Genomic DNA, 27,454 nt, shown 5'->3' on the forward strand with positions numbered 1-27,454 from the left:
TCTGCACTAGTTCTTTGTGATGTGGACTGCCTGGTCTGGAACTCAGGAGTCCGCTCCCGGCTGTTTGTGGGCCTAAGGAGCCGTGCCCGCTGACGCTGACCCGTGGGATCTATGGGCCCTGGCGGTGGCCTTATCCCTCTCTGTGCGTGGTTGTCTGCTTTTGGGACTTTGGTTGGGATAGGACCTGTAATCCTGCCCTCAATCAGTTAATTAGCTAGGGCGTTGGTTCCGGTCCTGGCTTCAGGGTCCGAGTACCCCCTCTGTGCTACGGTTTCCGGGTCAGTTCTCCGGTGTTGGTACCGGCAGGCTACAACCCTGTCCCGGTCCACCTCGGATCTGCTGAGCCGTCTTCCCATCTCCTGCTGACGGAGACCACCGTCTGCCACCCAGCCAAAGGCACCAGGGCTCCAACCCTGGCACTGTTCAACTTGAGCTTCTCCTCCGGCTGGAGCTACACCTAGCCCCAGCTTCCACTCCTCTCAACTTGAACTCAAACTCAATCTGCCCCAAGACTGACTGTTTTTCCCACCCCGGGCTGTCTAGACCCCTAGGTGGGCGTTTCCTACCGCCTGGTCCCGCCCACTTTTGTGCCTATCTTTCCCTGAGGGGGGTAACTAGGGTTTCAGGTCGGCTGTATGTAACCTAGGTGAGGGAAGGTGTTATGCGGGGGCCTATGTGTGACTACCTGTATGTAAATATATATATACAGTCATATGAAAAAGTTTGGGCACCCCTATTAATGTTAACCTTTTTTCTTTATAACAATTTGGGTTTTTGCAACAGCTATTTCAGTTTCATATATCTAATAATGGATCAAATGATGGACTGAGTAATATTTCTGGATTGAAATGAGGTTTATTGTACTAACAGAAAATGTGCAATCAGCATTTAAACAAAATTTGACCGGTGCAAAAGTATGGGCACCTCAACATAAAAGTGACATTAATATTTTGTAGATCCTCCTTTTGCAAAAACAACAGCCTCTAGTCGCTTCCTGTAGCTTTTAATGAGTTCCTGGATCCTGGATGAAGGTATATTTGACCATTCCTGTTTACAAAACAATTCCAGTTCAGTTAAGTTTGATGGTCGCCGAGCATGGACAGCACAAATCATCCCACAGATGTTCAATGATATTCAGGACTGGGGACTGGGATGGCCATTCCAGAACATTGTAATTGTTCCTCTGCATGAATGCCTGAGTAGATTTGGAGCGGTGTTTTGGATCATTGTCTTGCTGAAATATCCATCCCCTGTGTAACTTCAACTTCGTCACTGATTATTGCACATTATTGTCAAGAATCTGCTGATACTGAGTTGAATCCATGCGACCCTCAACTTTAATAAGTTTCCCGGTGCCGGCATTGACCACACAGCCCAAAGCATGATGGAACCTCCAAAAATGTTGCTGTGGGTAGCAAGTGCTTTTCTTGGAATGCCGTGTTTTTTTACCTCCATGCATAACGCCTTTTTGTATGACCAAAAAACTCAATCTTTGTTTCATCAGTCCACAGGACCTTCTTCCAAAATGTAAAAGGCTTGTCCAAATGTGCTTTCGCATACCTCAGGTGACTCTGTTTGTGGCGTGCTTGCAGAAACGGCTTCTTTCGCATCACTCTCCAATACAGCTTCTCCTTATAGTGACATCATCTGCAGCAAGATGAAGCTGCAGGTCTTTGGAGGTGGTCTGTGGATTGTCCTTGACTGTTCTCACCATTCTTCTTCTCTGCTTTTCTGATATTTTTCTTGGCCTGCCACTTCTGGGCTTAACAAGAACTGTACCTGTGTTCTTCCATTTCCTTACTATGTTCCTCACAGTGGAAACTGACAGTTTAAATCTCTGAGACAACTTTTTGTGTCCTTCCCCTTAATGATGCCACTCTTCATAGGAGATTCAAATAGGAGAACAACTTGCAAGTGGCCACCTTAAACACCTTTTCTCATGATTGGATACACCTGCCTATGAAGTTCAAAGCTCAATGAGGTTACAAAACCAATTTAGTGTTTTAGTAAGTCAGTAAAAAGTAGTTAGGAGTGTTCAAATAAACAAAGTGATAAGGGTGCCCATACTTTTGCACCGGTCAAATTTTGTTTAAATGCGGATTGCACATTTTTTGTTAGTACAATAAACCTCATTTCAATCCAGAAATATTACTCAGTCCATCAGTTATTAGATATATGAAACTGAAATAGCTGTTGCAAAAACCCAAATTGTTATAAAGAAAAAAGGTTAACATCAATAGGGGTGCCCAAACTTTTTCATATGACTGAATATGTATATGTATGTATATATATATATATATATATATATATATATATACATACATATACAGTCATATGAAAAAGTTCAGTCATATCCGCAAGTTCGAAGTTTTCAGTACTACTGAAAGATAGACCACTTTTCACAGTGACTGACTAGAGAGACTAGTATTTTTATTTATATATGTGTGTGTATATATATATATATATATATATATATATATACACATATATAAATAAAAATACTAGTCTCTCTAGTCAGTCACTGTGAAAAGTGGTCTATCTTTCAGTAGTACTGAAAACTTCGAACTTGCGGTCATTTCCTAAATCTACTCAAGGATAATATTGTTTTTCAGACAGATTGTTTTCTCCCTAATCTTTATGAATCATATTTACAACATTCTTTCTGCTTCTTTTACTTGTTAAATAGGAGTGAATGATTTATTGCTCTTACCACTATCTTGACAATATTATTTATGCAATACTGGACATACTGATTTATAAACTTGATCTTTCTTATTTTGTTATTTTGTTCCTGTGCATTATTAATGTTGTTAAAGAGGTTGTTCACTCATTTTGTTACTTATGTATTTTTGGCTCCAAAATTTTTTTGAAATTGGGTTTCATATTTGCATATAAAATGTTGTACTATTCGCTCTTCCACCATTTACACCCTTCTGAATATGAATCTCAAGATATGGTAGACAAAGTAAAGATTCCTAGAAACATTCACACATTTATAGTAATGGCTCTTCGGGCTTTGTTTAGCGAGTGGCTTAAACCAAACACTCTATCAATGGGAGTGATGATATCTCAAATGAAACATCTATTGGGACTAGAACTGATAGAAGCGGTAAGGAGTAAAGAAAAATCAGCAGGAAAAGTTTTTTCGGTGTGGAAAAAATTCATTGGTTTTTATTACAGTCCTCAGGAAATCCTAAAAATAATTAGCCCTGTCCACCATACAGAATGGTTTTGTCTGGAAGACCTGGGAGGGACATTGGGGGTCTTAGGACACTTAAGGTCCAGTCACACATAACGAGATCGTTACTACGTCACAGTTTCCGGATCGTTGTTAAATCGTTGGTGAGATCGTTGGTAAGATGTCACACAGTCATTTTCCCAACAACTTTAGTAACGATGCAGCGACCTGTATAACAATCTCGGTTGTTGGGGCCCTGTCACACAGCAGCTATGTAACGATTCCAACCTCGAATAGGGGCGTAGTGTTTGACGCTGTAAGTCACGTAGGTGTGCATATGTGTCGCCTTTTCCACATCCCTCCGCTCCGATTGGTGGCCAATACTGCGTTCTGATTAGGCGGCCTGCCTAGAAGGCAACTTTGTATCGCTTCATACTTTTTCCCTTTTTGAGCCTTGCTTTGAGCATAGAACCTGTGACTTCAGCTTCGATCCTCACAGCAAGCAAGCAATCGGGAACAAAGTACGAATCCTCAAAGCAAGGCTCAAAAAGGAACAAAGCATGAAGTGATACCCAATCAGAACGCAGTACTGTTCTCAGCACCAACCAATCGGTGCAGAGGGGGCGCAGAAAAAGGTGACGTAACTACATGCCTACGTGTCACACTTTAAGTTCTCATCTAGGTCATTAACGAGATCATTGGTAGGTGTCAAACATACAGATCCATCCTGCCCAGCAGGACTCCAACAAGCCAAAAATGGCCCAGGACATTCAGCAATGACCAACGATCTCCCAGCAGGGGGCGGATCGTTCGTACGTGTCAAATATAACGAGATCGCTGGTAAAGTCGTTGTTTCGTCACAGAAACTGTGACGTAGCAACAATGTCATTAGCGATCTTGTTATGTGTGAAATGGCCTTTAGCGTGCATCATATGGAGATGGTAGTCGACACCATAGCAGGAACATAATTATGGAAGGGTTCACACTCACATTCTTATTCTTTGTTTGTGATACTATCTTTTCTTTTTTATTTCTTTTTCAAGGTTTACAGATGGATTAATGAGCAAATCAATATCATGTATGCTGATGTTTACGATTTGACCTTGCTATTTACTGTTTTATTTTAAAAATTTGAATAAAAAAGATGTTTAAAAAAAAAAGTTCTATTTGCATTCTATAGCCTCAATTTTACAGTGTGTTGATGGCTGCCGAATGGGTTTAAGAGAATCTGTCAGTAGCATTTTAATAAGTAAAGTATAGACAGTGCCATATTGGCATTGGTGCTGTCATCCTGATTAAAATAATACCTTAGCTGGAGAAATCCGTTTTGTGTATTTTCTTTAATTTGCGTTTCTATTCAATGGCGCGGTACTGGTGGAAGGGTCTTCAGCTCTGTTCTCGCCGCTCCTCTGCTTCTGGGTGTCTTTTGTTCTTCCTTATGTAAATCATGCACTGGCACCGTCTTAGCCAAGGGCAGCAGTTGTACAGATTAATCTCATGGTGGGCTTCAGTAAAATGGCGCTGTTGGCATTGAGCAATCTGCGTATGCGCTGTAACAGATCTGAAGACCATTCCACCAAAACTGCCCCACAGGCCCACCCTGAGGCATGAAGATATGAGTAGTAGAAAACTTCAAATACAGATTAAAGAAAATACACACAACGGATTTCTGCACCGCAGGTATCATTTTAATCAGTATGACAGTGCCAATATTTCCCTGTCTGTACTTTACTTAGTAAAGAATCTGTTAGTGAGCTCATTCTGACCATCTAACTGGAAAGTTTTTAACTCTATTATCTGTCTTATCTCTGACCACAGACCACATCAAAGTTGAATGTGCAGGATAGAAAGAGCCCGTAAAAGCAAATACAGTTTTAATGAAACCATATTGTATAAATGATTTTTAGCCCTATGGACCTGTATATACAGTAAGTAAAAAATGAAAAAGTCCTCAGAGGTAGACAAATCCTTTTAATATTTCACACATGTGTCAGAATCAATATTTTTAATTTAGGGCTTATATGAATATTATCATGTTTATCTCATTACTCTGCATTGCTCTACATCTCTTTTGCCTGTAGATGTCATTGTCCACTGTAATATTTGGAAATAACATTTGTGCGCATTTTCAGCTTGGAAGTCCTAAGGATTGTTTAGTGGAAATTAGACAAAGAAATGACAAGAATGTATTAGTAGTATTCATGGGAAATTACACATGAATCACTGATTGAAATATACGCAAGTTGTTAAGTTTCCTCCTTGTAAAAAAAAATCCCCACTGTGAAAAAAGACTGTTGCTCCACATTACAAGTAATGTGACAACACTGGTTGCGTAATTGCTTCCCTACATGTAAATGCATGTACCGGAAATCAGTATAACAGAGGAGACTAAATGCCACAGCATTCAGCCTAAATGAGGGACCACAGACAAGATCAAGATCTTTGACCCTGTTTGCATAATATAATGAATAAGGCAAGGCTGGTGGTCAGCGTCTTTTCTGTTCTTATGTGTTTGCTCAAGATAGGTAAGTCACATTATTCTTTCTATTTGCACAGTGCTAACCAAGAATACTGCACAGTTTGAAGGGATTTTTGGAATTTTACAAAAGTTGTCACAGAATAGAGAATGTTTAAATAAAATATAATTATTATTTAGTATATAGCAACACTGGCCCTTGTGGACCCTAGAAAATGCAATTATTTATTCATGTGACCGCTGCAGTCACTCTCCTCAGTGGTCATGTGCCTGAGTTAAACTGCTAAGGCCAGTGATTTGCTACAAAGGTCAAGTAAATTATGTATGACAAGCACAGCCATTTTATAAAGTCCCAACTGCCAGTAAAGATTAGTTGTATAAATCTAATCATAAAGATATGAGGAGCCAAAACAAATGGTGATGAAATGTTTTGTTCACAAGAACTACATTTGATGCAGAAAAGTTTGCAAAAAGCTGCGACTTGTGAACATAAGTCTTTGTGTGACCATTACCTTTCTAAAAAATAGATTGAGTGAATGCTTCCAATGATTTTTCAGTGTACTGGTTGATCGATCTCTGATATAATTCACTCATTGGTCTCTTTTATGATTACTTAGAAATATCAATAGTCAGATGTACATTTGACTTATGCATCTGCCAGTTGTTTGTATTGGATACAGCAGAAAGGCCGAAAGGCAAGTGAAGGGATGAGCGAACACGAACTGTGCTCAAATTCAAACACAGACTTCTCAGAGAAGTCCGTTGTTGAGTTTGGAGTTGTGATGATGTTTCAATGCTGAATAGCTTGTTGAAAGACTGTAGTGCAGCCAATCAACAAGCTTTTCGGCATGTGGGGAGCTGCCTGGACGCTGCTGGGAACAAAATAAATATATATTTTTTTAAAAAAAAATGACGTGGGAGCTCTCCCTTTTTTTGATTACCAGCGCAGGTAACGTAGACAGCTGGGGACTGATATTATTAGGATAGGAATAGCCATGCCTATTTGGCCCCTCCCAGCCTAAAAATACCAGCCCACAGAGGCCCCAAAATTGGCGCATCACATTGGATGTGCCAATTTTTGGCGCCTTGCCAGGCTCCTCCTGATTGTCCTGGTGCAGTGGCAATCGAGATAATCGTTTTAGGGTTGATTTTTAACTGTGAATTGACGACTGGCTTCAAGCCCTGGTGTTAGTAATGTAGAGGCATGTATCAGACACCCCCATTACTAACCCAGTAAGTATAAAGAGAAAAAAACTATTTTGTAAAACACTCCTTAACGTCCTCATTGACCAATTTATTTAAAACAAAAAGAGAAAAAAAGCCATAAAGATTCCAAAGTAATCCACCCAATCAGAAGTAGCCCAAAAATGGAAACCTGAAAGACCTAAAAAGCTTAAAGACCTAAAAAGAGAGAATTAAAAAAATAAAAACAAGATAGTCTCACATTCAACACTTTATTCTTTCCCTCAAGAAAACCCCCCGCAGATCCGAAGTAATCCATGGCATTTCCACGACGACTGCTGATTCTGACATACAATCTATAGAGCCTCGTTCAGAGACGAAAGCTTCACAGGTCACTTCTGGTCATTTCTCATGAGCAGTGATGTCAGTAACCCAATGACGTCACTACCCGTGAAACATTTTGGGTTTCGCACTGCCCTCTGTGTGACCCAACAAGAGTAATGAGGTTATATAAGATTACTGACATCATCACTGCTCTCGCAGGGGCTCGCGAAGGGCAGCATGAGACCCGTTATGTCTCAGGAGTACTGACGTTACTGAGTAACTGATGTCACTACTTGAGAAGTTTTGTTCTCAGAACGAGGCTCCATAGGTTCTACTACAGAATCTGTAGATGTCGCCATGAATTACATCAGATCTGCGGGGTTTATTTGGGGAGCTAATAAAGTGGTGAATAAGGGCCTGTCTCTTGTTTTTAATTCTCTTTTTATGTCTTTCAGGTTTCCATTTTTGGACTACGTCAGATTCGGTGGATTACTTTGAAATTTTCATGGCTTTTAAAAAAATAAATAAATTGGTGAATGAGGGAGTTGGGGAGTGTTTTTTAAATCAATTTTTTGTTTCTGTGTTTTTTCTGTTTATACCTACTGGGTTAGTAATGGGGTTGTTTGATAGACGCCTCTTCATTACTAACCCCTGGGCTTGATGCCAGCTGACAATTAACAACTCACACCAAACCTCCAAAAATATTACCCCCATTGTCACTGCATCATGGCAATCAGGAAGAGCTGGGGCAAAGTGCCAAAATTAGTGCATCTAAGGTGATGCACCAATTTTGGGGAAGCTGCGAGCCGTGACATTTAGGCTGGGAAGGGCCTAGTGCTCATGGGACTTCTCAGCCTGGTAATACCAGCCCCCAGCTGTCTGCTTTACCTTGGCTGGTTTTCAAAAATAGTATCGTATTTTTAATTATTTTTTAATTTAATTATTTTTAATTATTTATTTTTTACCTTAGAGCAGGCTCAAGAGCCTTTAGTGCCACATGAATTTTATTATTATATGTTTTAAAATTTTCTAAGAAGTCATATAATATTTTTAATAATTTATAATAATATCTAAATATTTGTTACATATTTCTTCTGTTACATTTAATTTTCCTATTTTGAACTTAAAGCTTTTTAGACACACTTGTGATCTCATTCCTCTCTTTCCTAATTTCAATCCCTTCTTCATGGGTTTGATCCCATCTTTTTATTTCAACATACACTCGCGCATCAATCCAACTAATACATTCTTTCTGCTCTGTTTATTCGTTCACAAGGTTTTATCGAATTGCTCTTTAGTTAACATCAGCATGTGGTGCTCACCATAAACTGCACACAAAGTTTGAATCCCACGGTATATTTTTTTCATTTTTTTTCTCCAACCACAATATTTTTATTCTTTTATTTTTTTTATTTTTTTATTTCAAATAATATTTCCTTGTCACAGTCTCCATGTGTTACGTAGATGTTTTCATTTGAGTTTGTTATATATTGTTTTATGCTATAGAGATCAGCTGGTCCAATGGCCAGAGTCCTCATGCTATTTTTTGAAGTTGTCTCCTACTATATATACCATCATGATGTGCAGAGAAAAGTAGAGAAAGTTCCAGCTCACCAGGTTCTATGGAGGTCATTCATTCAAGCGGTGCACAGACATAAAAGTGTTAGCAAGACACTCACGGACCAGGAGGAAGTTGATATCCAGCAAACATGGAGTCCGAAACGCGTCCTGGCTATATTTGAAGGTTTTAAAGGGACTTATTTGATGTCTGAATTTTAATATTGAATAAATTTTTTTATGGAAAAGAATGGAGACGAGTTTGCTGGATATGTCCTTCCTCCCCCTCCCCCATGATGTGCAGGATATAAATGTCATTGTCCTAAAGGAGTATTCACTCCAAAATATTGCGTTCATATTCCATAATGGCAGCACAGCTTTTTAACCCTTCTCCTTCCATTGTCTGCTTTTCCACACTGTTGGAGCTGCTGCAAGCCATCATTTGTGCCATTTTGGTTGTCCCTATTCAGCTGAGCAAGCTTTGATTTCCAATCTCTTTTACCATCTTCACAGATAAGACCCTACTGTGCTTGTCTCTTTTTACATTTTTAGGGTACCATCACACTTTAGCGATGCACCAGCGATCCCACCAGTGATCTGACCTGGTCAGGATTGCTGGTGTGTCGCTACCTGGTCGCTGGTGAGCTGTCAAACAGGCAGATCTCACCAGCGACCAGTGACTAGCCCCCAGCCAGCAGCGACGTGGAAGCGATGCTGCGCTTGCAGGGAGCCGGAGTCTGGAAGCTGCGGACACTGGTAACCACCGTAAACATCGTGTATGGTTACCCGATATTTACCTTGGTTACCAGCGCACACCGCTTAGTGCTGGCTCCCTGCACTTGTAGCCACAGTACACATCGGGTTAATAAGCAAACCTTTGCTTATTTACCCCATGTGTAATCTGGCTACGTGTGCAGGGAGCAGGGAGCCGGCACTGGCAGCGTGAGAGCGGCGGACGCTAGTAACTAAGGTAAATATCAGGTAACCACCTTGGTTACCCGATGTTTACCTAGGTTACAGCTTACCGCAGGCTGCCAGACGCCCCCTGCTCCCTGCACATTCAGGTTGTTGCTCTCTTGCTGTCACACACAGCGATGTGTGCTTAACAGCGGGAGAGCAACAATAAAAAAATGAACCAGCAGTGTGTGCATCGAGCAGCGATCTCACAGCAGGGGCCAGATCGCTGCTCAGTGTCACACAGAGCGAGATCGCTAATGAGGTCACTGCTGCGTCACAAAAACCGTGACTCAGCAGCGATCTCGCTAGCGATCTCGCTATGTGAGAAGTACCCCTCAGTGTCTTGAAATCATTAAAAGGATTTTCCACTAACAAAACAAAGCAAAATAAACTAAGCAGGCACTCACCTTCTGCCACTTCTCTGTAGCATATTAACTAGACTAGTGATGTCACAATGCACCTCACCTCTGCAGTCAATCGGAAGGAGCTTTGCTGATATAGACAGAACAAGCTGCTGAGCTCAATGACTAGCGGCAGTGGTGATGTGCACTATAGTAGATTCTGACACTCCGCCCGATTGTTTTTTCTGGTGTCTGTGATGAACACATGTATGTATAATAGGTAGGTGCTCGGAAGTAAAAAAAAAAAAAAAAATGCACATTTTCAAAGTCAAACTCCGGCACACAGTAGGAAAAAAATAGATAAAAGAGATAATGTTCTTTTTCATAATGCATTTTGTTTTCTGAGTAGTGAAAAAAGAAATGAAGGACATGCGTATTCCGACATGTGTATTCCAACGTATCATCTTATACAGCAGCATTTCTCAGGGATTACATGACGCATCTATAAGGGATAAGCAGGTTATCCTGCAGAAACACCTCCCCGTACTATATCTCCTTAAATAAATACGAGAACCACGACTTTATTGCAGGAATGGCCACAGTTTTATTTTTACCGTATATATGTATACCAAAACTCGTGGCCCAACATGCCACTCAATTGTTCAACTTAACCTTATACATATATACCCGTATATCCAGAAACACCGATAGATCCGTCCGAGAGGCAAACCATCATTCCTAACCCCCCGGCCGTAACCTCCAAACCGGCCCAGAGGACCACCTCGGCCGTGATCACCCGGCCCAAGGTGAGGGGTAACAACGTTCCATCGTTAATTACCCCTACCCAGAACCTGCGGGACCTCCGCCCACAAGTTCCCATCCACTCCGAAGCCACTCCCCTTGAGCGACTTCGTACCAAACAACCGACTGTCGGTACTCCCAACCTCTCAGACGGACCTATCACCCCGCCACAGGCCGGCCAAGTGACACCCTTACTTGGCCCGAGCCCCCCACACCCCCAGTGCTTGCTCTAGGCCATCCCTCAAACCCAACATCCATAAATCCAGACCCACATCAGTCAGATGAACCCCATCTCTCCTCAGATACTGCTCCGTGGACTCCTCCAATTCTCTATGCCGCACCACCAACCCCCCATTTCTCGCCACAAACCTGCCAATAGCCCGGTTCAGCTTGCTCCGGGCCCTATTAATACGGTCTACCGACCTCCCAAAACGCCACTGCGCCCGAGCTATAATGTCTGACCAAACGATAACTATGCCCGGGAACGCCCTCCACAAATGCAACAGGTCCAGCTTAATATCCCTTTTCAATTCCCTCGCCGACCTCACTCCCAAATCGTTCCCCCCCACATGCAAAATTAACACCTCAGGGACCCGATCCATCCGGCTATAATAAGCCACCTCAGGGCGCACTCTACCCCAGGTCATGCCCCGAATACCGAGCCACTTTACTCGAGCTTCCGACACCGACACTCCAAGCTGCCGACCGTCACGTCGCACATCCGCCCGTAACGCTCCCCAATACACATAGGAGTGCCCGAGGATCCACACAAGACAAGGACCTAAAATACAAAGACCACGAATAAAAACAGCAACAGAACAAGAAATTGCCCCACAAAACCGGCATCAAACACCAACCTTGAGTCCCCCACCCCTGACCATCACCTGACCAAGTGAGGCCTAATGTACAAACGGAACCTGAAAGACTCCCACCTCCCAATCCGCCGGATACAGTCCTCACTCAAAACCCACCTGGCGGCCTCCGTTGCCGCCCCAATCCGGAAAGAGTGAGACCCGTACTCACGTGGCTCCTCCCCCACCCTTGCTAGAGCCATCTTCAGCACCGCATTGAATTGATACCGCGACAAAGCCAATCCGTCCGCATGTCTAAGAAAAACACCAGGGTAACCGCCGCGCACTTTTAAAAACTCTGACACATGTAACACTGGGCACAACTGGTGCCCCGATAAAGCGAACAACACTACTAAGCGCCCCCGGCCCCTCTGATCCGTCTTAGAAAAGCGAAGCCGACATTCCACTCTATCCTCCCCCAGCATTACATCACCCAACAGCAAACCACCCATCGCTTGCTTAGTCGGGCTGACCAATTCGCCAATACGAAAGGCCCCAAAAAACGCCAGTACAAAAGCTACCGAAAACAACACCCGCTCATAAGGAGACGAACATAACTCCCCTAAACACCCCACTAAACGCACCAACAACGGCAATGACACCGGCCGCCTAGAGTCACGCGACTGAGCCCCTTTCCGAAAACCCTTCATTGCCTGTCGCACCAGAAAATCCTTAGTTGCGTCCCGAACCCCTTGCATCTGGAACAAAAAGGCCAACGCCGCCAACTTGCAACCAATCACCGAAACCGACCTGCCTTCCGAGAAATCCCCACTTATTAACATCAGTACCCCCAATACTCGACCCTTGTAACCCGACTCCATGAACTCCCTACTTTCCAACTCTGCCCATTCCTTCCACACCGCCTGATATCGGCACCAAGTAGCCTCAGACACCGATCTCCGAATACCCTCAAATGCTATACCGATGCCAGGTCCCACAGCCAGTTCGGGCAAGGTTCTCCCTCCGCGTCCGCTTCCGGCACCAGCATCCTGAACCTGCAAAACTGAAACCGTGATAGCGCATCAGCCACCTCGTTGTGAATCCCAGGCACATGCCGAGCCACCACGCAAATGTTTAACTCCAAGCAACGCAACACGAGATGCCTTAAATACCCCACAACCGGCGGGGATTTTGCCGACAGTGCGTTGATGGAATGCACCACCGCCATGTTGTCACAATGCATGCAAACCCTTCTTCCAGCAAAAACAGGGCCCCACAACTCCACCGCCACAATAATGGGAAACAATTCCAACAGCGCCAAATTCCTCACCAAACCTGCTTCCACCCAACGCTGCGGCCACTTTCCCACGCACCAGCGTGTTTGAAAAATTGCTCCAAAACCCGTCGCCCCAGCAGCATCAGTGTACAATTCCAGCTGGCTATTGGACACTGCCTCGCTCATCCAAAGGGTCCGACCGTTGTACCGGTCCAAGAACTCCTCCCACACCAACAAATCCCCTTTCATCATTTTTGTCACTCGGACAAAGTGATTTGGAGCTTTTACCCCCGCGGTTGCGCCCGCCAGTCTCCTATTAAATATCCGCCCCATCGGCATAATGCGACAAGCGAAATTCAATTTTCCGAGCACTGACTGCAACTCGCACAACCGCACCTTCTTGGCCTGAGACAAAAACCGCACCGACGCCTTCAAATCCAACAGCTTCCCCTCCGGCAACCGGCATTCCATTGCCAGTGTATCAATTTCGATACCTAAGAAACATAAAACCGTGACCGGCCCTTCTGTTTTGTCTTTTGCCAACGGAATACCCAGGCTCCGCGCGATCCGCTCTAACGTAAACAACAACAAGGAGCAAACCGAAGAGCCCGCCGGACCCACGCAAAAGAAGTCATCCAAATAGTGAATCACCGAATGGACTCCTGCCACCTCCTTGACTACCCATTCCACAAACGTACTGAATGCCTCAAAATAAGCACACGAAATGGAACAGCCCATCGGCAAACAACGATCCACATAGTATTCACCATCCCACATACACCCCAAGAGATGAAAGCTCTCTGGATGCACCGGGAGTAAACGAAAAGCTGCTTCCACATCCGCCTTTGCCATCAGGGCCCCCCGCCCCGCTACCTTTACCAGCTCCAAGGCCCTATCGAACGATACATAACATACCGCCAACAATTCCGGTGATATCCCATCATTCACCGACAATCCCGCCGGATAAGATAAATGATGAATGAGCCGAAATTTGTTCGGCTCCTTCTTAGGAACCACCCCAAGGGGGGAAATCCGTAAATTGGAGAATGGCGGGTCCTGGAATGGGCCCGCCATCCTTCCCAACTCCACCTCCTTCTGCAGCTTTTCCTTCACCACCGCCGGATGTTCTTTTGCGGACCTCAGGTTTCCCGGGCGAAACACCGGCGCCTCAGATTCAAACAGAATCCGAAAGCCCTCCGTAAAACCCCGTTCCAACAACTCCGCCGCCCGAACATCCGGGTATCTACTTAAATAGGGAAGCATAGCCTCGACCCTCACTGGCGTCCTCCCTTTTTCCAGATCCATCCCCCGCCTTTCCTTTCCCTTTCTTGAAGCACCTGGCCAGAGGGTGGGACCCTCCACATCCGGAACACTCGTGTTTAAACCGACAAGAGGCCCCGAACTTACACTGTCCCTCGTTATACTGCCAACAAGCTCCCTTTTTCTGTCCAGCCGAGGACCCGCCGCTTGCACCCGGGCTCCCGGCACCCCCTCGAAAGGGCTGAACCGGCGCCGTCATTAACCGCATCCACAAAGAAATATCCTTGTGGCCCCACTGGACTCCCGGCCGCAGAGCCTTCCGTTGCCGGAACTGCTCATCATATCTCAACCACCCTAAACCGCCGTATACTCTATACGCTTCCCCTATCGCATCCATATATCCAAATAGGGCGGAACAATGCTCCGGCTCCTTTTCCCCGATCACGCTGGCTAAGATCGCAAAGGCCTGTAGCCAGTTAGTAAACGTCCTTGGAATCAACCGATACCTCCGTTTTTCCTCATCCTCCTTCTCCTTTTTTGTATCACTGGGCTTTACCTTATCCAAATTAAACTTTTCCAAGGGAAGCAGGGAAAAAATTTCCACATACTCCCCTTTCCAAATCTTTTCCCTCACCTCCTTTTTCAAATGAACCCCTAACTGACCTTCAAAACACACATAAATTTCACTCCTCGCCCTATCATCCAAGCGCACAACCTCATCCTCCTTTTCTTTCTCCTTTTCCGCCTCCTTACTTGCGCCCCCGGAAGCCGCCCCACCCGCCTCCTGTCCCGTACCTGCCGCCGAGGTAGGGTCCCCCGCCGCAACCTCGCGCACCGGCGCATCTGTCCGCACCACCTCCGTGGGGCCCACCCACGCCCCCACCGGAGCCCCAGGCCCAGTCCGACTAACCCGTTCCGCAGACAACCCCTGCAACACCCCCATAAGCTGCCCCCAAAACTCCGGACCCGGTAAACCAGACTGCCCGACCGCACTCGCCCCCAGCGCAACGCGTCCCGCGACGGAACCCCCGCCCCCGCTCGCACTACCCACAGCATGAAACATTTCTGTTGTCTGCTCACCAGGCTGCCGTTGCGTCGACCCCGGAACAGCCGTGCCACGATCTTCCTGCTGCCGCTCCGTCCGACCCGCCGCTGCTCTTTCTTCCTCGCTGGAGTCAGATGCGCTGCCGAAATCCTCAGGGGGGACCAGCGAGGGGACAGCCCGCACCTGGCGGCCGTCGACCCCCACGGTCACCGCACCCTGCTCGTCCGGGCGACTCCTGCTTGACCTCTTCCGTTTTTCCCGCCGTGGCGCCCTGCCGCCGTCTTTCCTCGCTGTAGTCGTGCCATCCTGCTGCGCCGCCACTTCTCCTGCCGTCCTCAGAGGGCTCTCTCCCTGCCGACTGCAGGAAGGCCGTGCCGAGCTTGCTCCTCGCCGGGACCCTCCCCCAACACGCTCCTCGCCGGGGGGGACCGTGACTACCGATCTCCTCCGTGCCTGCGGGCCACCATACCCCTCCTCCGATCTCCTGCCCTCGCCGCGCGCATCCGCTCCCGTCCTCCGTCCTGTAGCTCTCCCCTGCGGCCTGCAGGGAGTCTCCTCCGGCAATCCGGCACGCCGAGCGCCACCCCCAGCCGGCACATCACTGGGGGCTGCCGTCATCCCTGCGTCGGTCCGATGCTGCGCAGGCCGCGGACCGGAAGTGGGCCTCGCCGAGGCTCCGCCCACCCCCGACCCACGGGATCTCCGACGCGGATTCCTCCCGGTGGCCGGCTGCTCCCCTAGGTGAGTGGAAGGGCTCCGCCGCTGCTCCGGAGGGTCCCCGCAGGGGCTCCTTGATCGTATTCTCCCCCTCCCACTGGGGGAGTAGCGCTCCGGCGGTCGCGCCCGCCGAGCACGTAGCGTCGGCCCGGGCGCTGGAACAGCAGGCGGCGCCGCTCCAGCCCCACAGACCGCTGCCAGCTGCTGCCTCAGGGCATCCACGCCTAATACCTCGGAGGCCCCCCGCACCATCTCCAGCAGTTCAGCAAGGGCAGCCATGGCAGGAGGCAGCAGTACGTCCTGGGACACAGATCAATCGACGAAAGGGGAGGTGATCAGTACACCCCCCTCTCTTATACCTCTCACCACACCCCACCCCATCCTTGCTCCCCCCCAATCCCCTTACAGCTCCTTTCTACCAATCCTGTCCTCCCACACATCCCCCATCCCATGCAAACCCCATTAACCCTTTCCTAACCTTGCACCCTCCCGATCGTCATGGGTTCATTCACCCCTATGGGGCTCATTGCCCTTCTTGTCCGCATATAATAGAAAAGTAACAGAAAATACATCAAAATTAGTATGATAACAATGTCACATTGATATACAATATTTACAGTGATTTGCAAAACAAAACTTTGCTAATCATGGGAAGACAGAAAGATATATAGAAATATACAATACAAAATGCATTGCGCTAAAATGATGTCATTCAAAATTCCAATATATGAACAATATAAATATAATAGTGGTTAGAGCAGTATGTATCAAATATATGAATAGAGCCTATATGGTAGAGAGGAATCATCAGCAATCATACACGTACCAAGTGGTGTTATCTGTGAGTAGGCAGTAAGTGATCATGCACAGAGATATAAATGTGACAGGTCTGCCTGAAGGAGAAAAAAGAAACAACATGTGTCACGAGATAGAGATAAATATGGAGATAATCTCGGATAATGTGCAATCTAGCCGATAGGGTGTAGTGTACCTTGTATATCTGAGGGATCAAAATGTTAAGATAGGCAGTAAATGCTGGTATAGTGACACAATCAGGTTCTATATAGTAGCGATCTAAAGGTATTATGATCCGTGGATGCAAGGCGTCAGTGCAAGATGGTAGAGGAAAAAGGAATCTATATAATAGAATGAGAAAATCAATATGGGAAGAAAACATTATGGGAAAAAACAAAAGACAAAAAAACCCCCAAAAAGATAATGGTGGATTTAAGACTGTACAATGCCTCTTCTGTGGTGGTAGCAATTATGGGCACAAATGTAGTGGGAATGGAACTGTTGTCCTTTTTGTGTACTGTAGTAAAGGTTAAAGGTAAAAATGGGCATTATTCTACATAAACAATGTGCTGGTATATGCGGTGTTAGAATGCTGGACTGTGGGAAGACCGTGACGCCGGTGGGAGGGATCAGTGCTGGCGATGCTGTCCTGTGGACAGGGACAATCAGTACATCAAGAAGAAAGCAAGAAATCTGTTACAATCTGTGGGGAAAACAAATATTCGATGATAATAGACAAGTGATTAGAGATCATGTAATAAAATTAAATTGCTCATGAACGTCCCTAATATTACCAATTATGGATAATAAGACACCTTATTAATTGCACGTATATTGCTCCATGTGCAGAAGGAGGGCATAAAGGACTGCAAAAATTGTCCGACGCTGCTAATACTATATGGGTATGGATGCAGTGACGCCTGGTCAGAGATGAGTGAAAGGCCTTTTGGGTAGGGGGGGGGCCCTGTGGCAATTAGCTCTGTAATTAACATGTTAGAAAGAGGAGTCAAATTAAGGTAAAAATCCTATTTTAGATCAGACAATGATTAATACAGACTTCGTATTATTTTGAGAATCAGGAGGATAATGACTGCTGGAATAGTAGCTTAGCCAAAGGGTAATGGATCCCCACCTGAGTCTACAAAATAAGGAATGGCAGAAACAGGACTAGAGAGTAATATATAGTTATGTAAACATGTTAGTGGAACAAATGGTGAACATACCTGATTGTGGAAGGATACTCTATTAGGCTACTTTCACACATCAGTTTTCTGTATTCAGGCACAGTCCTTTTTTTTGCCGTATCCAACGTTTCCGGTTTTGTTGTGCAAACCGGAGAAAACCGGACCTACCGGATCCGTTTTTAAGCGGATCCGTTTATGACGGATCCGTTAAAAAACGGATCCGGTGGGTCCGGTTTGCATCCGTTTTGCATCCGTTATGTCCGTTTTTTTACGGATCCGTTTTTTAAACACTAAACAAACAATTAACGAGTTCCGTATTCTGATTGGCTATTGGGAACATATAGTATATATACAGTATTTTGAAGCATATATGACAGAATGAAGACAGAGGCAAGCAGAAACCATGGATGCTATTCTTGCAAATTACACAAAGATCGCTGCAGATTTTATATTTGAGGCAAATCGCTTGGCTATCATCGTCAGAGAAAAGGAGCGACAGCGACTGAGGCGTCAGCGACATCGACGCTTTTGGATCCATCCCCTGACTGCACAGAGACTGACACGTGGGGTGTTTTCAACCCTATACCTGGAGCTCCGTGGAAACCATGAAAAATTCACAAGCTATGTCCGGATGTCAGTGATTAATTTTGACGTCCTCCTTGGCCTTGTTGCGGACAACATACGTAAAACGGACACCTACAGCCGGTTCTCTATAACACCCGAGGAGCGTTTGCTGGTTACGCTTAGGTAAGTTTTTTTTTTTTAAATTGTATCCTCCTGTAAATTGACTTTTAACTGTAATGTGTTTGCTATTATTTTTTTATAATTATTGTCTTTCCTTTACAGATTCCTTGCAACTGGAGAGTCGCTTTCATCCCTCCACTACCAGTTTCGACTAGGAATTTCCACCATCTCGGGAATCATTAGAGACACTTGCCAAGCCTTGTGGGATTGCCTCCATGATGATTTCATCCCCCAGCCCACCAGGGACAGATGGCTTGCAATTGCTGAACAATACTATAACATTTGTCAGTTTCCAAATTGCCTTGGCTCAGTGGACGGCAAACATATAAGAATTGTGAAACCAGCTGCTTCGGGGTCAGAATACTACAATTATAAAAAATATTTCTCAATTGTCCTAATGGCAATAACGGATGCGGACTACAAATTCATCTCAGTGGACATTGGCGCATATGGGAGATCCAATGACTCTCAGGTCTTTAAAATGTCCCCAATGGGGCGGCGAATCTATGGGAATACTTTTGATTTCCCTCCTGCAAGACCTCTTCCTGGCACATGTGAGCCCCCAATGCCCTTTGTTTTTGTGGCCGACGAAGCCTTTCAACTCTCCCAACATCTATTGAAGCCATATGCAAGCCGTGGATTGACGCAAACACAAAAAATATATAATTACAGATTATCCAGAGCCAGAAGAATGGTGGAATGCTCCTTTGGGATACTAACCAGCAAATGGCGAGTGTTGTTAACAGCCATTAATTTAAACATTGAAACTGTGGATGAAATTGTGAAAGCATGTGTGGTACTGCACAATTTTGTTTTAACAAAGGAACCTTTGTCCTTGGATGACCAGAGTTTGGAATCCACCGCTTTGTCTGACTACACCAGTCCTGGATTTAGGAGTAGTGTTGCCTGTTCAACAATCCGTGACAAATATGCTGACTATTTTGTGTCCCCAGAAGGTAGAGTAGATTGGCAAGATCAAATGGTGTAAGATTTTTGTTTAGTTTTATAACAAATAAAAATAGTTAAAAATAAATTAAAAAATATCTTGTTAACCTTGTTAATTTTAAGCTTTCACTCGCTTTAAAAATTTGTAATTTTTACACCGTCAAATTACAACATGTTATGTTTTTGTATTACCTTTTTATTTACTTAACTTGCAAAATAATATTCCCCCCAAAAAAAACAAGAACAAATAAATACTTTTCAACAAAAAACTTTTATTTTTATTACAAACATAAATTATAAATTGGTATATCTTGGGCTTGGGGTGGAGATAGTACTGGAGGGGCTGACAGGTGGGAACACACGCACAGTTGGAGTATTGAGGGTGGAAAGTGGTGTTGGTGGTGGTGGTGGGGAAGTAACAGAAGATGAAGGTGTGCTTGAGAAACCAAGAGGGAAACCAGGAGATGGGATGGGATTTGGTAAGGATTGAGGGGTGGAGTGGAGGGATTGGGAGACAGAAGAGGTGGCTGGTGAATTAGTGGCTTGAGTTGGGGTCATGATGGGTGTGGAAGGCGAGATGTGGTAGTGGGTAGGAAGTGTAGGGGCAGATGTGGTTGGGAGCTGGTACTGGGCCGCAGGCTGGTACTGGGCTGCAGGCTGGTACTGGGCAGCAGGCTGGTACTGGGCAGCAGGCTGGTACTGGGCAGCAGGCTGGTACTGGGCAGCAGGGGGAGTAGGGACAATGGCTGGAGGGGGGGCAGGTGGTCTTGGAGGGGTGGGTGGAGGTGGTTGGGAGTCAACCTGCGCCAGAGCCTGCCGTGTGGCTTGCATTACATGCATCTGATGGTCAAGAGATAGCTTTTCCATGCGCTCTAGTACGGCTTGAAAAAAACAATGATTGGGTGATTTACTTGCATCTAAATGCAGCCTGTCCAGACGCGTGCACAATTCGTGTGTATTTTTTTCCATATTGGCATTTATTAAGCTAAAAGATGAACGATTTTGTTCGGCTAATAATTGAATGGCGTTCTGGAAGGCTGCATTTAGATGCAAGAACTCGGGCGCATAGCTCTTTTCCTGACCCCTATGACGCTGACGCCCAGAACCCAAAGGTGTTCTACTGAGGGCAGCAGTGTCAGAGGGGTGGGGTAGGGGAAAAGCTATCTCATCACCAGCAGCTTCAGGTAATGAAGTCTCACGGGAAGCTCCAGCGCAGGTGGATGGGACAGATGTCGATGGAAGGGAAGGTTCAGATGGGTGGGGTCTGTGCCTGTGTTCCCCAGTGGCGGACTGTTCAGGGATCGCTCCTGTCGGGTTCGATGCAGGCTCCTGAGTGCTGCAGACGGTGCTGTTAAAAAGAGGAAAAACAAAACAATAATTAATTTAATTGCTATACATTGGCACTGACTAAAAAAAAAAAAGGCAAAAAAAATCAGACATAAAATATTATACTTTGTACATATTGTGGGGAATATTTACCTTCTGCACACCATAGTTGTCCGGAGGAACGACAACGCTCTAAAGTAACGGTACTTCGATCTGCGTCCTCCGGATCCACTCGGGGCCTGCATCTCTTGATTCAACTCCTTTTTGAAGCGATCCCTGATAGACCGCCACCGCTTCTGAAGTTTGTCACCTGAAAGTGGAAAGCAGAAAGTGGTTAGTATACAACACATTACATCATGCAGCATAACCTACTGAACTGTGAATACTTACGCTGTTTCTTCTGGCCACGAGAATTGAGCTCCCCCCAACCTTCTACCGCTGCGTGGCATACCTCGTCCCAGAGTCGACGGGTTACGATCGAATCAGCGTGGCGGCGGTCAGCCATGTTCCACAGCGGCTCCCTTTCTCTAACTTCATCGATGAGGAGGTCGATGTTGATAAATCCGGCCTCCTCACCGTCAGAATCGGGAGCACGCTGTGATGCCTGTTCAAAGAAAGAAAAAAGAAATAAAAAAAAAAAATAGACAAAAATTCACACTGACATGACAAAAAAAAAAAAAAAAAAAAAAAAAAAAAATAACTTACACTATGACCACCGCCACCTCGACGACGACCCTGGGACGGTCTTGGGGGAGCTCTATCGTGAGCCCTAGAAGTTGAAGCCTTTAGTGAAGAAAAAAAAAACATTATTTACTTATGTGTTTGGTGTGCTGTGGTAAACAATTCCTGTATGAAACTTACACTATGACCGCCCGCTCCGTGTATTTCTCCACCCCTTCCGTCCTCTTCTGGCAGCATCTCCTGTGATGTTTCGGCCACCTGTGTAAATGTCGTTTATTTAAAAATTTTTTTTTTTTTTTTTTTAAAAAATAACACCAAAAAAAAAAAATACCTCAGTTTGTGAACCGAAGGGCGGGCTACCAGAAGACGACATATTTTTTTTATTACAGGCCACGCACAACAACTTGATGGGCCAAACTTTAACGGCAACACTGCACCTGCAAAAAAAGAAAAAAAATGTCTAAGTACATGTACGCAGCTCACAGCAGTGATCTGTGGACAGTACTGTGGACATTACCTCAGGAACACTCTCCTCCAAATCCGCACTGGCACTCAATGGAAACGGACACAGCAACTGGCTGTCCACAAATTCAACGGCAACACTGCACCTGCAAAAAAAGAAAAAAAAATGTCTAAGTACATGTACGCAGCTCACAGCAGTGATCTGTGGACAGTACTGTGGACATTACCTCAGGAACACTCTCCTCCAAATCCGCACTGGCACTCAATGGAAACGGACACAGCAACTGGCTGTCCACAAATTCAACGGCAACACTGCACCTGCAAAAAAAGAAAAAAAAATGTCTAAGTACATGTACGCAGCTCACAGCAGTGATCTGTGGACAGTACTGTGGACATTACCTCAGGAACACTCTCCTCCAAATCCGCACTGGCACTCAATGGAAACGGACACAGCAACTGGCTGTCCACAAATTCAACGGCAACACTGCACCTGCAAAAAAAGAAAAAAAAATGTCTAAGTACATGTACGCAGCTCACAGCAGTGATCTGTGGACAGTACTGTGGACATTACCTCAGGAACACTCTCCTCCAAATCCGCACTGGCACTCAATGGAAACGGACACAGCAACTGGCTGTCCACAAATTCAACGGCAACACTGCACCTGCAAAAAAAGAAAAAAAAATGTCTAAGTACATGTACGCAGCTCACAGCAGTGATCTGTGGACAGTACTGTGGACATTACCTCAGGAACACTCTCCTCCAAATCCGCACTGGCACTCAATGGAAACGGACACAGCAACTGGCTGTCCACAAATTCAACGGCAACACTGCACCTGCAAAAAAAGAAAAAAAAATGTCTAAGTACATGTACGCAGCTCACAGCAGTGTTCTGTGGACAGTACTGTGGACATACCTCTTCCCTGGAGCACTGGACTGGAGGACAGCAGAAGTTGAAGTCAGGATCCGGCAGGAGGTGTGTAGAATGTGCTGGATCCTTTTATAAGTTTTGTGATGATGAAAAAAAAAAATTTGCGCATGCTCTGTTTACCAAACCGGATGCGGTCACCGCATCCGGTTTAAACCGCATTGCGCCGGATCCGGCATGCATAGACACCCATTGTATACAATGCCGCATTGCGCCGGATCCGGCAGAATGCGGTTTTTTTAAGGGGCCAAAAAACGTTACATGATACGTTCTATCCGGCCGCCGCATTCAATTATTTTGCCGCATCCGGAAAAAACCGGATGCAACGCAAAGCCATCCGGTACAATCCGGTAACAATGCAAGTCTATGGGGGAAAACCGGATGCGGTACCGGATCCGTTTTACCCGTTTTTTTCCGGATTGAACCTGATGGAAAAAAACTGATGTGTGAAAGTACCCTTAGGCAGTGATGGTAGCGGTGTGTGCAGAGGAACCGTGACGTCCTTAAATAGGACTGCAGTGCTGTGAAGAAACTCCTAATGCAGTGATTTCCAGGTTGTGGAACGCAGGTCAGACGCACGCCGGCGCATGCGAAGTCGTGGGGTAGCGACTGTGCATGCGCTGCTATATGCGGTATTAGGCTATGTGCGCACATGTGCGTAATTCATGCAGTTACGCTGCGCTCTGCAGCGCAGCGTAACTGCATGCGTCCTTCGTCCCCTGCACAATCTATGGAGATTGTCCAGGAGCCGTGCGCACGTTAGAGCGCAGCGTTTCGGCTTAGAACGTGCGCACATAGCCTTAGAACGCTGGGGAAAACAAATATTAGATAATAAGAGACAAGTGATTAGAGTTACTGTAATACAATTAAATTGCTCATGAACGTCCCTAAAGCTGGTGTCACACACAGCGACAACGACAACGACGTCGCTGCTACGTCACCATTTTCTGTGACGTTGCAGCGACGTCCCGTCGCTGTCGCTGTGTGTGACATTCAGCAACGACCTGGCCCCTGCTGTGAGGTCGCCGGTCGTTGCTGAATGTCCAGCTTCATTTTTTGGTCGTCACTCTCCCGCTGTGACACACACATCGCTGTGTGTGACAGCGAGAGAGCGACGAAATGAAGCGAGCAGGAGCCGGCACTGGCAGCTGCGGTAAGCTGTAACCAGCGTAAACATCGGGTAACCAAGGGAAGACCTTTCCCTGGTTACCCGATGTTTACGCTGGTTACCAGCCTCCGCCGCTCTTGCTGCCAGTGCCGGCTCCTGCACTGTGACATGTGGCTGCAGTATGCATCGGGTAATTAACCCGATGTATACTGTAGCAAGGAGAGCAAGGAGCCAGCGCTAAGCAGTGCGCGCGGCTCCCTGCTCTCTGAACTGTGACATGTAGCTGCAGCACACATCGGGTTAATTAACCCGATGTGTGCTGCAGGAGAGCAAGGAGCCAGCGCTAAGCGCAGCTCCCTGCTCTCTGCACATGTAGCACAGCGACGTTATGATCGCTGCTTCTGCTGTGTTTGACAGCTAAGCAGCGATCATAACAGCGACTTACAAGGTCGCTGTTACGTCACCGAAAATGGTGACGTAACAGCGACGTCGTTGTCGCTGTCGTTTAGTGTGAACCCAGCTTTATATTATTGCTTCAGTTATAACAGATAATAGATGATTTTAAGATGAATAATGAAGGCATATTCAAATTGTCTCTCGAGGAAAGGAGACAAACTCTAGTGCCACTTATTGGAAGTAGCAATCCTAAAAGTCAAAAGTGGCCTTCTGAAAAGCCTTTTCATATGACTTAGGATATATGCCAGATCAGAATCCCAATTTGCAGGCACAATGTATTGGGGTGATTGCCCCTCGTCAGTGCAAAATATGGGTAACTGATCTGGCTTATGAGAAACTAATGGGGGACCACAGGGGAAGACTATTCTGTTTATGGAGACCTGACAAACCAGTCTGGCTGTCAGTGGTAAGGGTACTTATAGCTGCCATGGCCCTCTGGGAATTATTCAAATTGTCTCTCCAGGAAAGGAAACAAACTCTAGCGCCACCTACAGTTAGGTCCAGAAATATTTGGACAGTGACACAAGTTTTGTTATTTTAGCTGTTTACAAAAACATGTTCAGAAATACAATTATATATATAATATGGGCTGAAAGTGCACACTCCCAGCTGCAATATGAGAGTTTTCACATCCAAATCGGAGAAAGGGTTTAGGAATCATAGCTCTGTAATGCATAGCCTCCTCTTTTTCAAGGGACCAAAAGTAATTGGACAAGGGACTGTAAGGGCTGCAATTAACTCTGAAGGCGTCTCCCTCATTAACCTGTAATCAATGAAGTAGTTAAAAGGTCTGGGGTTGATTACAGGTGTGTGGTTTTGCATTTGGAAGCTGTTGCTGTGACCAGACAACATGCGGTCTAAGGAACTCTCAATTGAGGTGAAGCAGAACATCCTGAGGCTGAAAAAAAAGAAAAAAAGAAAAAATCCATCAGAGAGATAGCAGACATGCTTGGAGTAGCAAAATCAACAGTCGGGTACATTCTGAGAAAAAAGGAATTGACTGGTGAGCTTGGGAACTCAAAAAGGCCTGGGCGTCCACGGATGACAACAGTGGTGGATGATCGCCGCATATTTTCTTTGGTGAAGAAGAACCCATTCACAACATCAACTGAAGTCTAGAACACTCTCAGTGAAGTAGGTGTATCTGTCTCTAAGTCAACAGTAAAGAGAAGACTCCATGAAAGTAAATACAAAGGGTTCACATCTAGATGCAAACCATTCATCAATTCCAAAAATAGACAGGCCAGAGTTAAATTTGCTGAAAAACACCTCATGAAGCCAGCTCAGTTCTGGAAACGTATTCTATGGACAGATGAGACAAAGATCAACCTGTACCAGAATGATGGGAAGAAAAAACTTTGGAGAAGAAAGGGAACGGCACATGATCCAAGGCACACCACATCCTCTGTGAAACATGGTGGAGGCAACGTGATGGCATGGGCATGCATGGCTTTCAATGGCACTGGGTCACTTGTGTTTATTGATGACATAACAGCAGACAAGAGTAGCCGGATGAATTCTGAAGTGTACCGGGATATACTTTCAGCCCAGATTCAGCCAAATGCCGCAAAGTTGATCGGACGGCGCTTCATAGTACAGATAGACAATGACCCCAAACAAGCAAGACCTGAAGGCTGCGGCTGTAAAGGCCTGGCAAAGCATTAAGAAGGAGGAAACCCAGCGTTTGGTGATGTCCATGGGTTCCAGACTTAAGGCAGTGATTGCCTCCAAAGGATTCGCAACAAAATATTGAAAATAAAAATATTTTGTTTGGGTTTGGTTTATTTGTCCAATTACTTTTGACCTCCTAAAATGTGGAGTGTTTGTAAAGAAATGTGTACAATTCCCACAATTTCTATCAGATATTTTTGTTCAAACCTTCAAATTAAACGTTACAATCTGCACTTGAATTCTGTTGTAGAGGTTTCATTTCAAATCCAATGTGGTGGCATGCAGAGCCCAACTCGCAAAAATTGTGTCACTGTCCAAATATTTCTGGACCTAACTGTATTGGAAGTAGCAATCGTAAAAGTCAAAAGTGGCCTTCTGACAAGCCTTTTCATATGACTTAGGATATATGCCAGATCAGAATCCCAATTTGCAGACACGGTGTTTCGGGGTGATTACCCCTCGTCAGTGCAAAATATGGGTAACTGATCTGACTGAGAATAGTCTTCCCCCGTAGTCTCCCATTAGCTTCTCATAAGCCAGATCAGTTACCCATATTTTTGCACTGACGAGGGGCAATCACCCCGAAACACCGTGTCTGCAAATTGGGATTCTGATCTGGCATATATCCTAAGTCATATGAAAAGGCTTGTCAGAAGGACACTTTTGACTTTAAGGCTATGTGCCCACGCTGCGGAAAATGAGCGGATTTTGCCACGGATTTATCGCGGAAAAGCCGCGGATTTTCCGAAAATCTGCAGCACAGCTACTCCCCAGCCATTTCTATGGCATTTGGGAAATGCTGTGCCCACGCTGCGGATTTTTCCGCAGCGGAAATCGTGCGGATTTCCGTGCGGAAAAATCTGCAGCATGTCAATTATTGTAGCGGATTTCTCCGCAGGGTCCCATATACTTACCTGCCTTGATAGGGACCCGAGTCACTTCTCCGTCCGGTGTAGCGGCAGCGGCAGCAGCGCGGTGGATCCAGCCAGGTACAGGAAGGAAGAGGTGGGCGGAGCTTGCACGAGCTCCGGTCATGTGACAGCCGGAGCTAGTTCAGGCCCGCCCACCTCCAGCACAGTGAAACCAGACGCTGCCTGACAGTGACCCGGCCGCCGGAAAGCGAGGTGCTGCATGATGGAGGTAAGTATAAACTTCCCCGATCACGGCAGCACTTGTTCTGCATTGAGGATGCAGTGCCGAAGCCATGGCACTGTATCCTCAATGCAGAATGCCCGCAGCATATCCGCACGA

At 45.7% G+C, this 27,454-nt stretch overlaps 2 protein-coding genes across 2 annotated transcripts in view; one reads left to right on the forward strand and one right to left on the reverse strand.

Annotated features, from left to right (window-relative positions):
- The first annotated feature begins 5,571 nt into the window (after positions 1-5,571).
- The window catches only part of LOC142290310 (interleukin-18 receptor 1-like), a 142,485-nt gene continuing 120,602 nt past the window's right edge, over positions 5,572-27,454 (forward strand). Inside the window, exon 1 of the mRNA XM_075334270.1 lies at positions 5,572-5,703. Coding sequence (XP_075190385.1) covers positions 5,643-5,703 — 61 coding nt within the window. The 5' untranslated portion in view covers positions 5,572-5,642. The remainder of the gene's footprint in view (positions 5,704-27,454) is intronic.
- LOC142292414 (uncharacterized) lies at positions 20,446-21,809 on the reverse strand. The gene is made up of 6 exons (XM_075337760.1): positions 21,761-21,809; positions 21,605-21,682; positions 21,290-21,503; positions 21,053-21,209; positions 20,489-20,921; positions 20,446-20,454 (listed from the first exon to the last, which is right to left on the reverse strand). Exons 3-6 carry the CDS (start codon positions 21,402-21,404, stop codon positions 20,446-20,448), a joined length of 714 nt encoding a protein of 237 aa, XP_075193875.1. The 5' UTR covers positions 21,405-21,503; positions 21,605-21,682; positions 21,761-21,809.

The sequence above is a fragment of the Anomaloglossus baeobatrachus genome, chromosome 2 (assembly GCF_048569485.1).
Source record: "Anomaloglossus baeobatrachus isolate aAnoBae1 chromosome 2, aAnoBae1.hap1, whole genome shotgun sequence".
NCBI lineage: Eukaryota > Metazoa > Chordata > Amphibia > Anura > Aromobatidae > Anomaloglossus > Anomaloglossus baeobatrachus.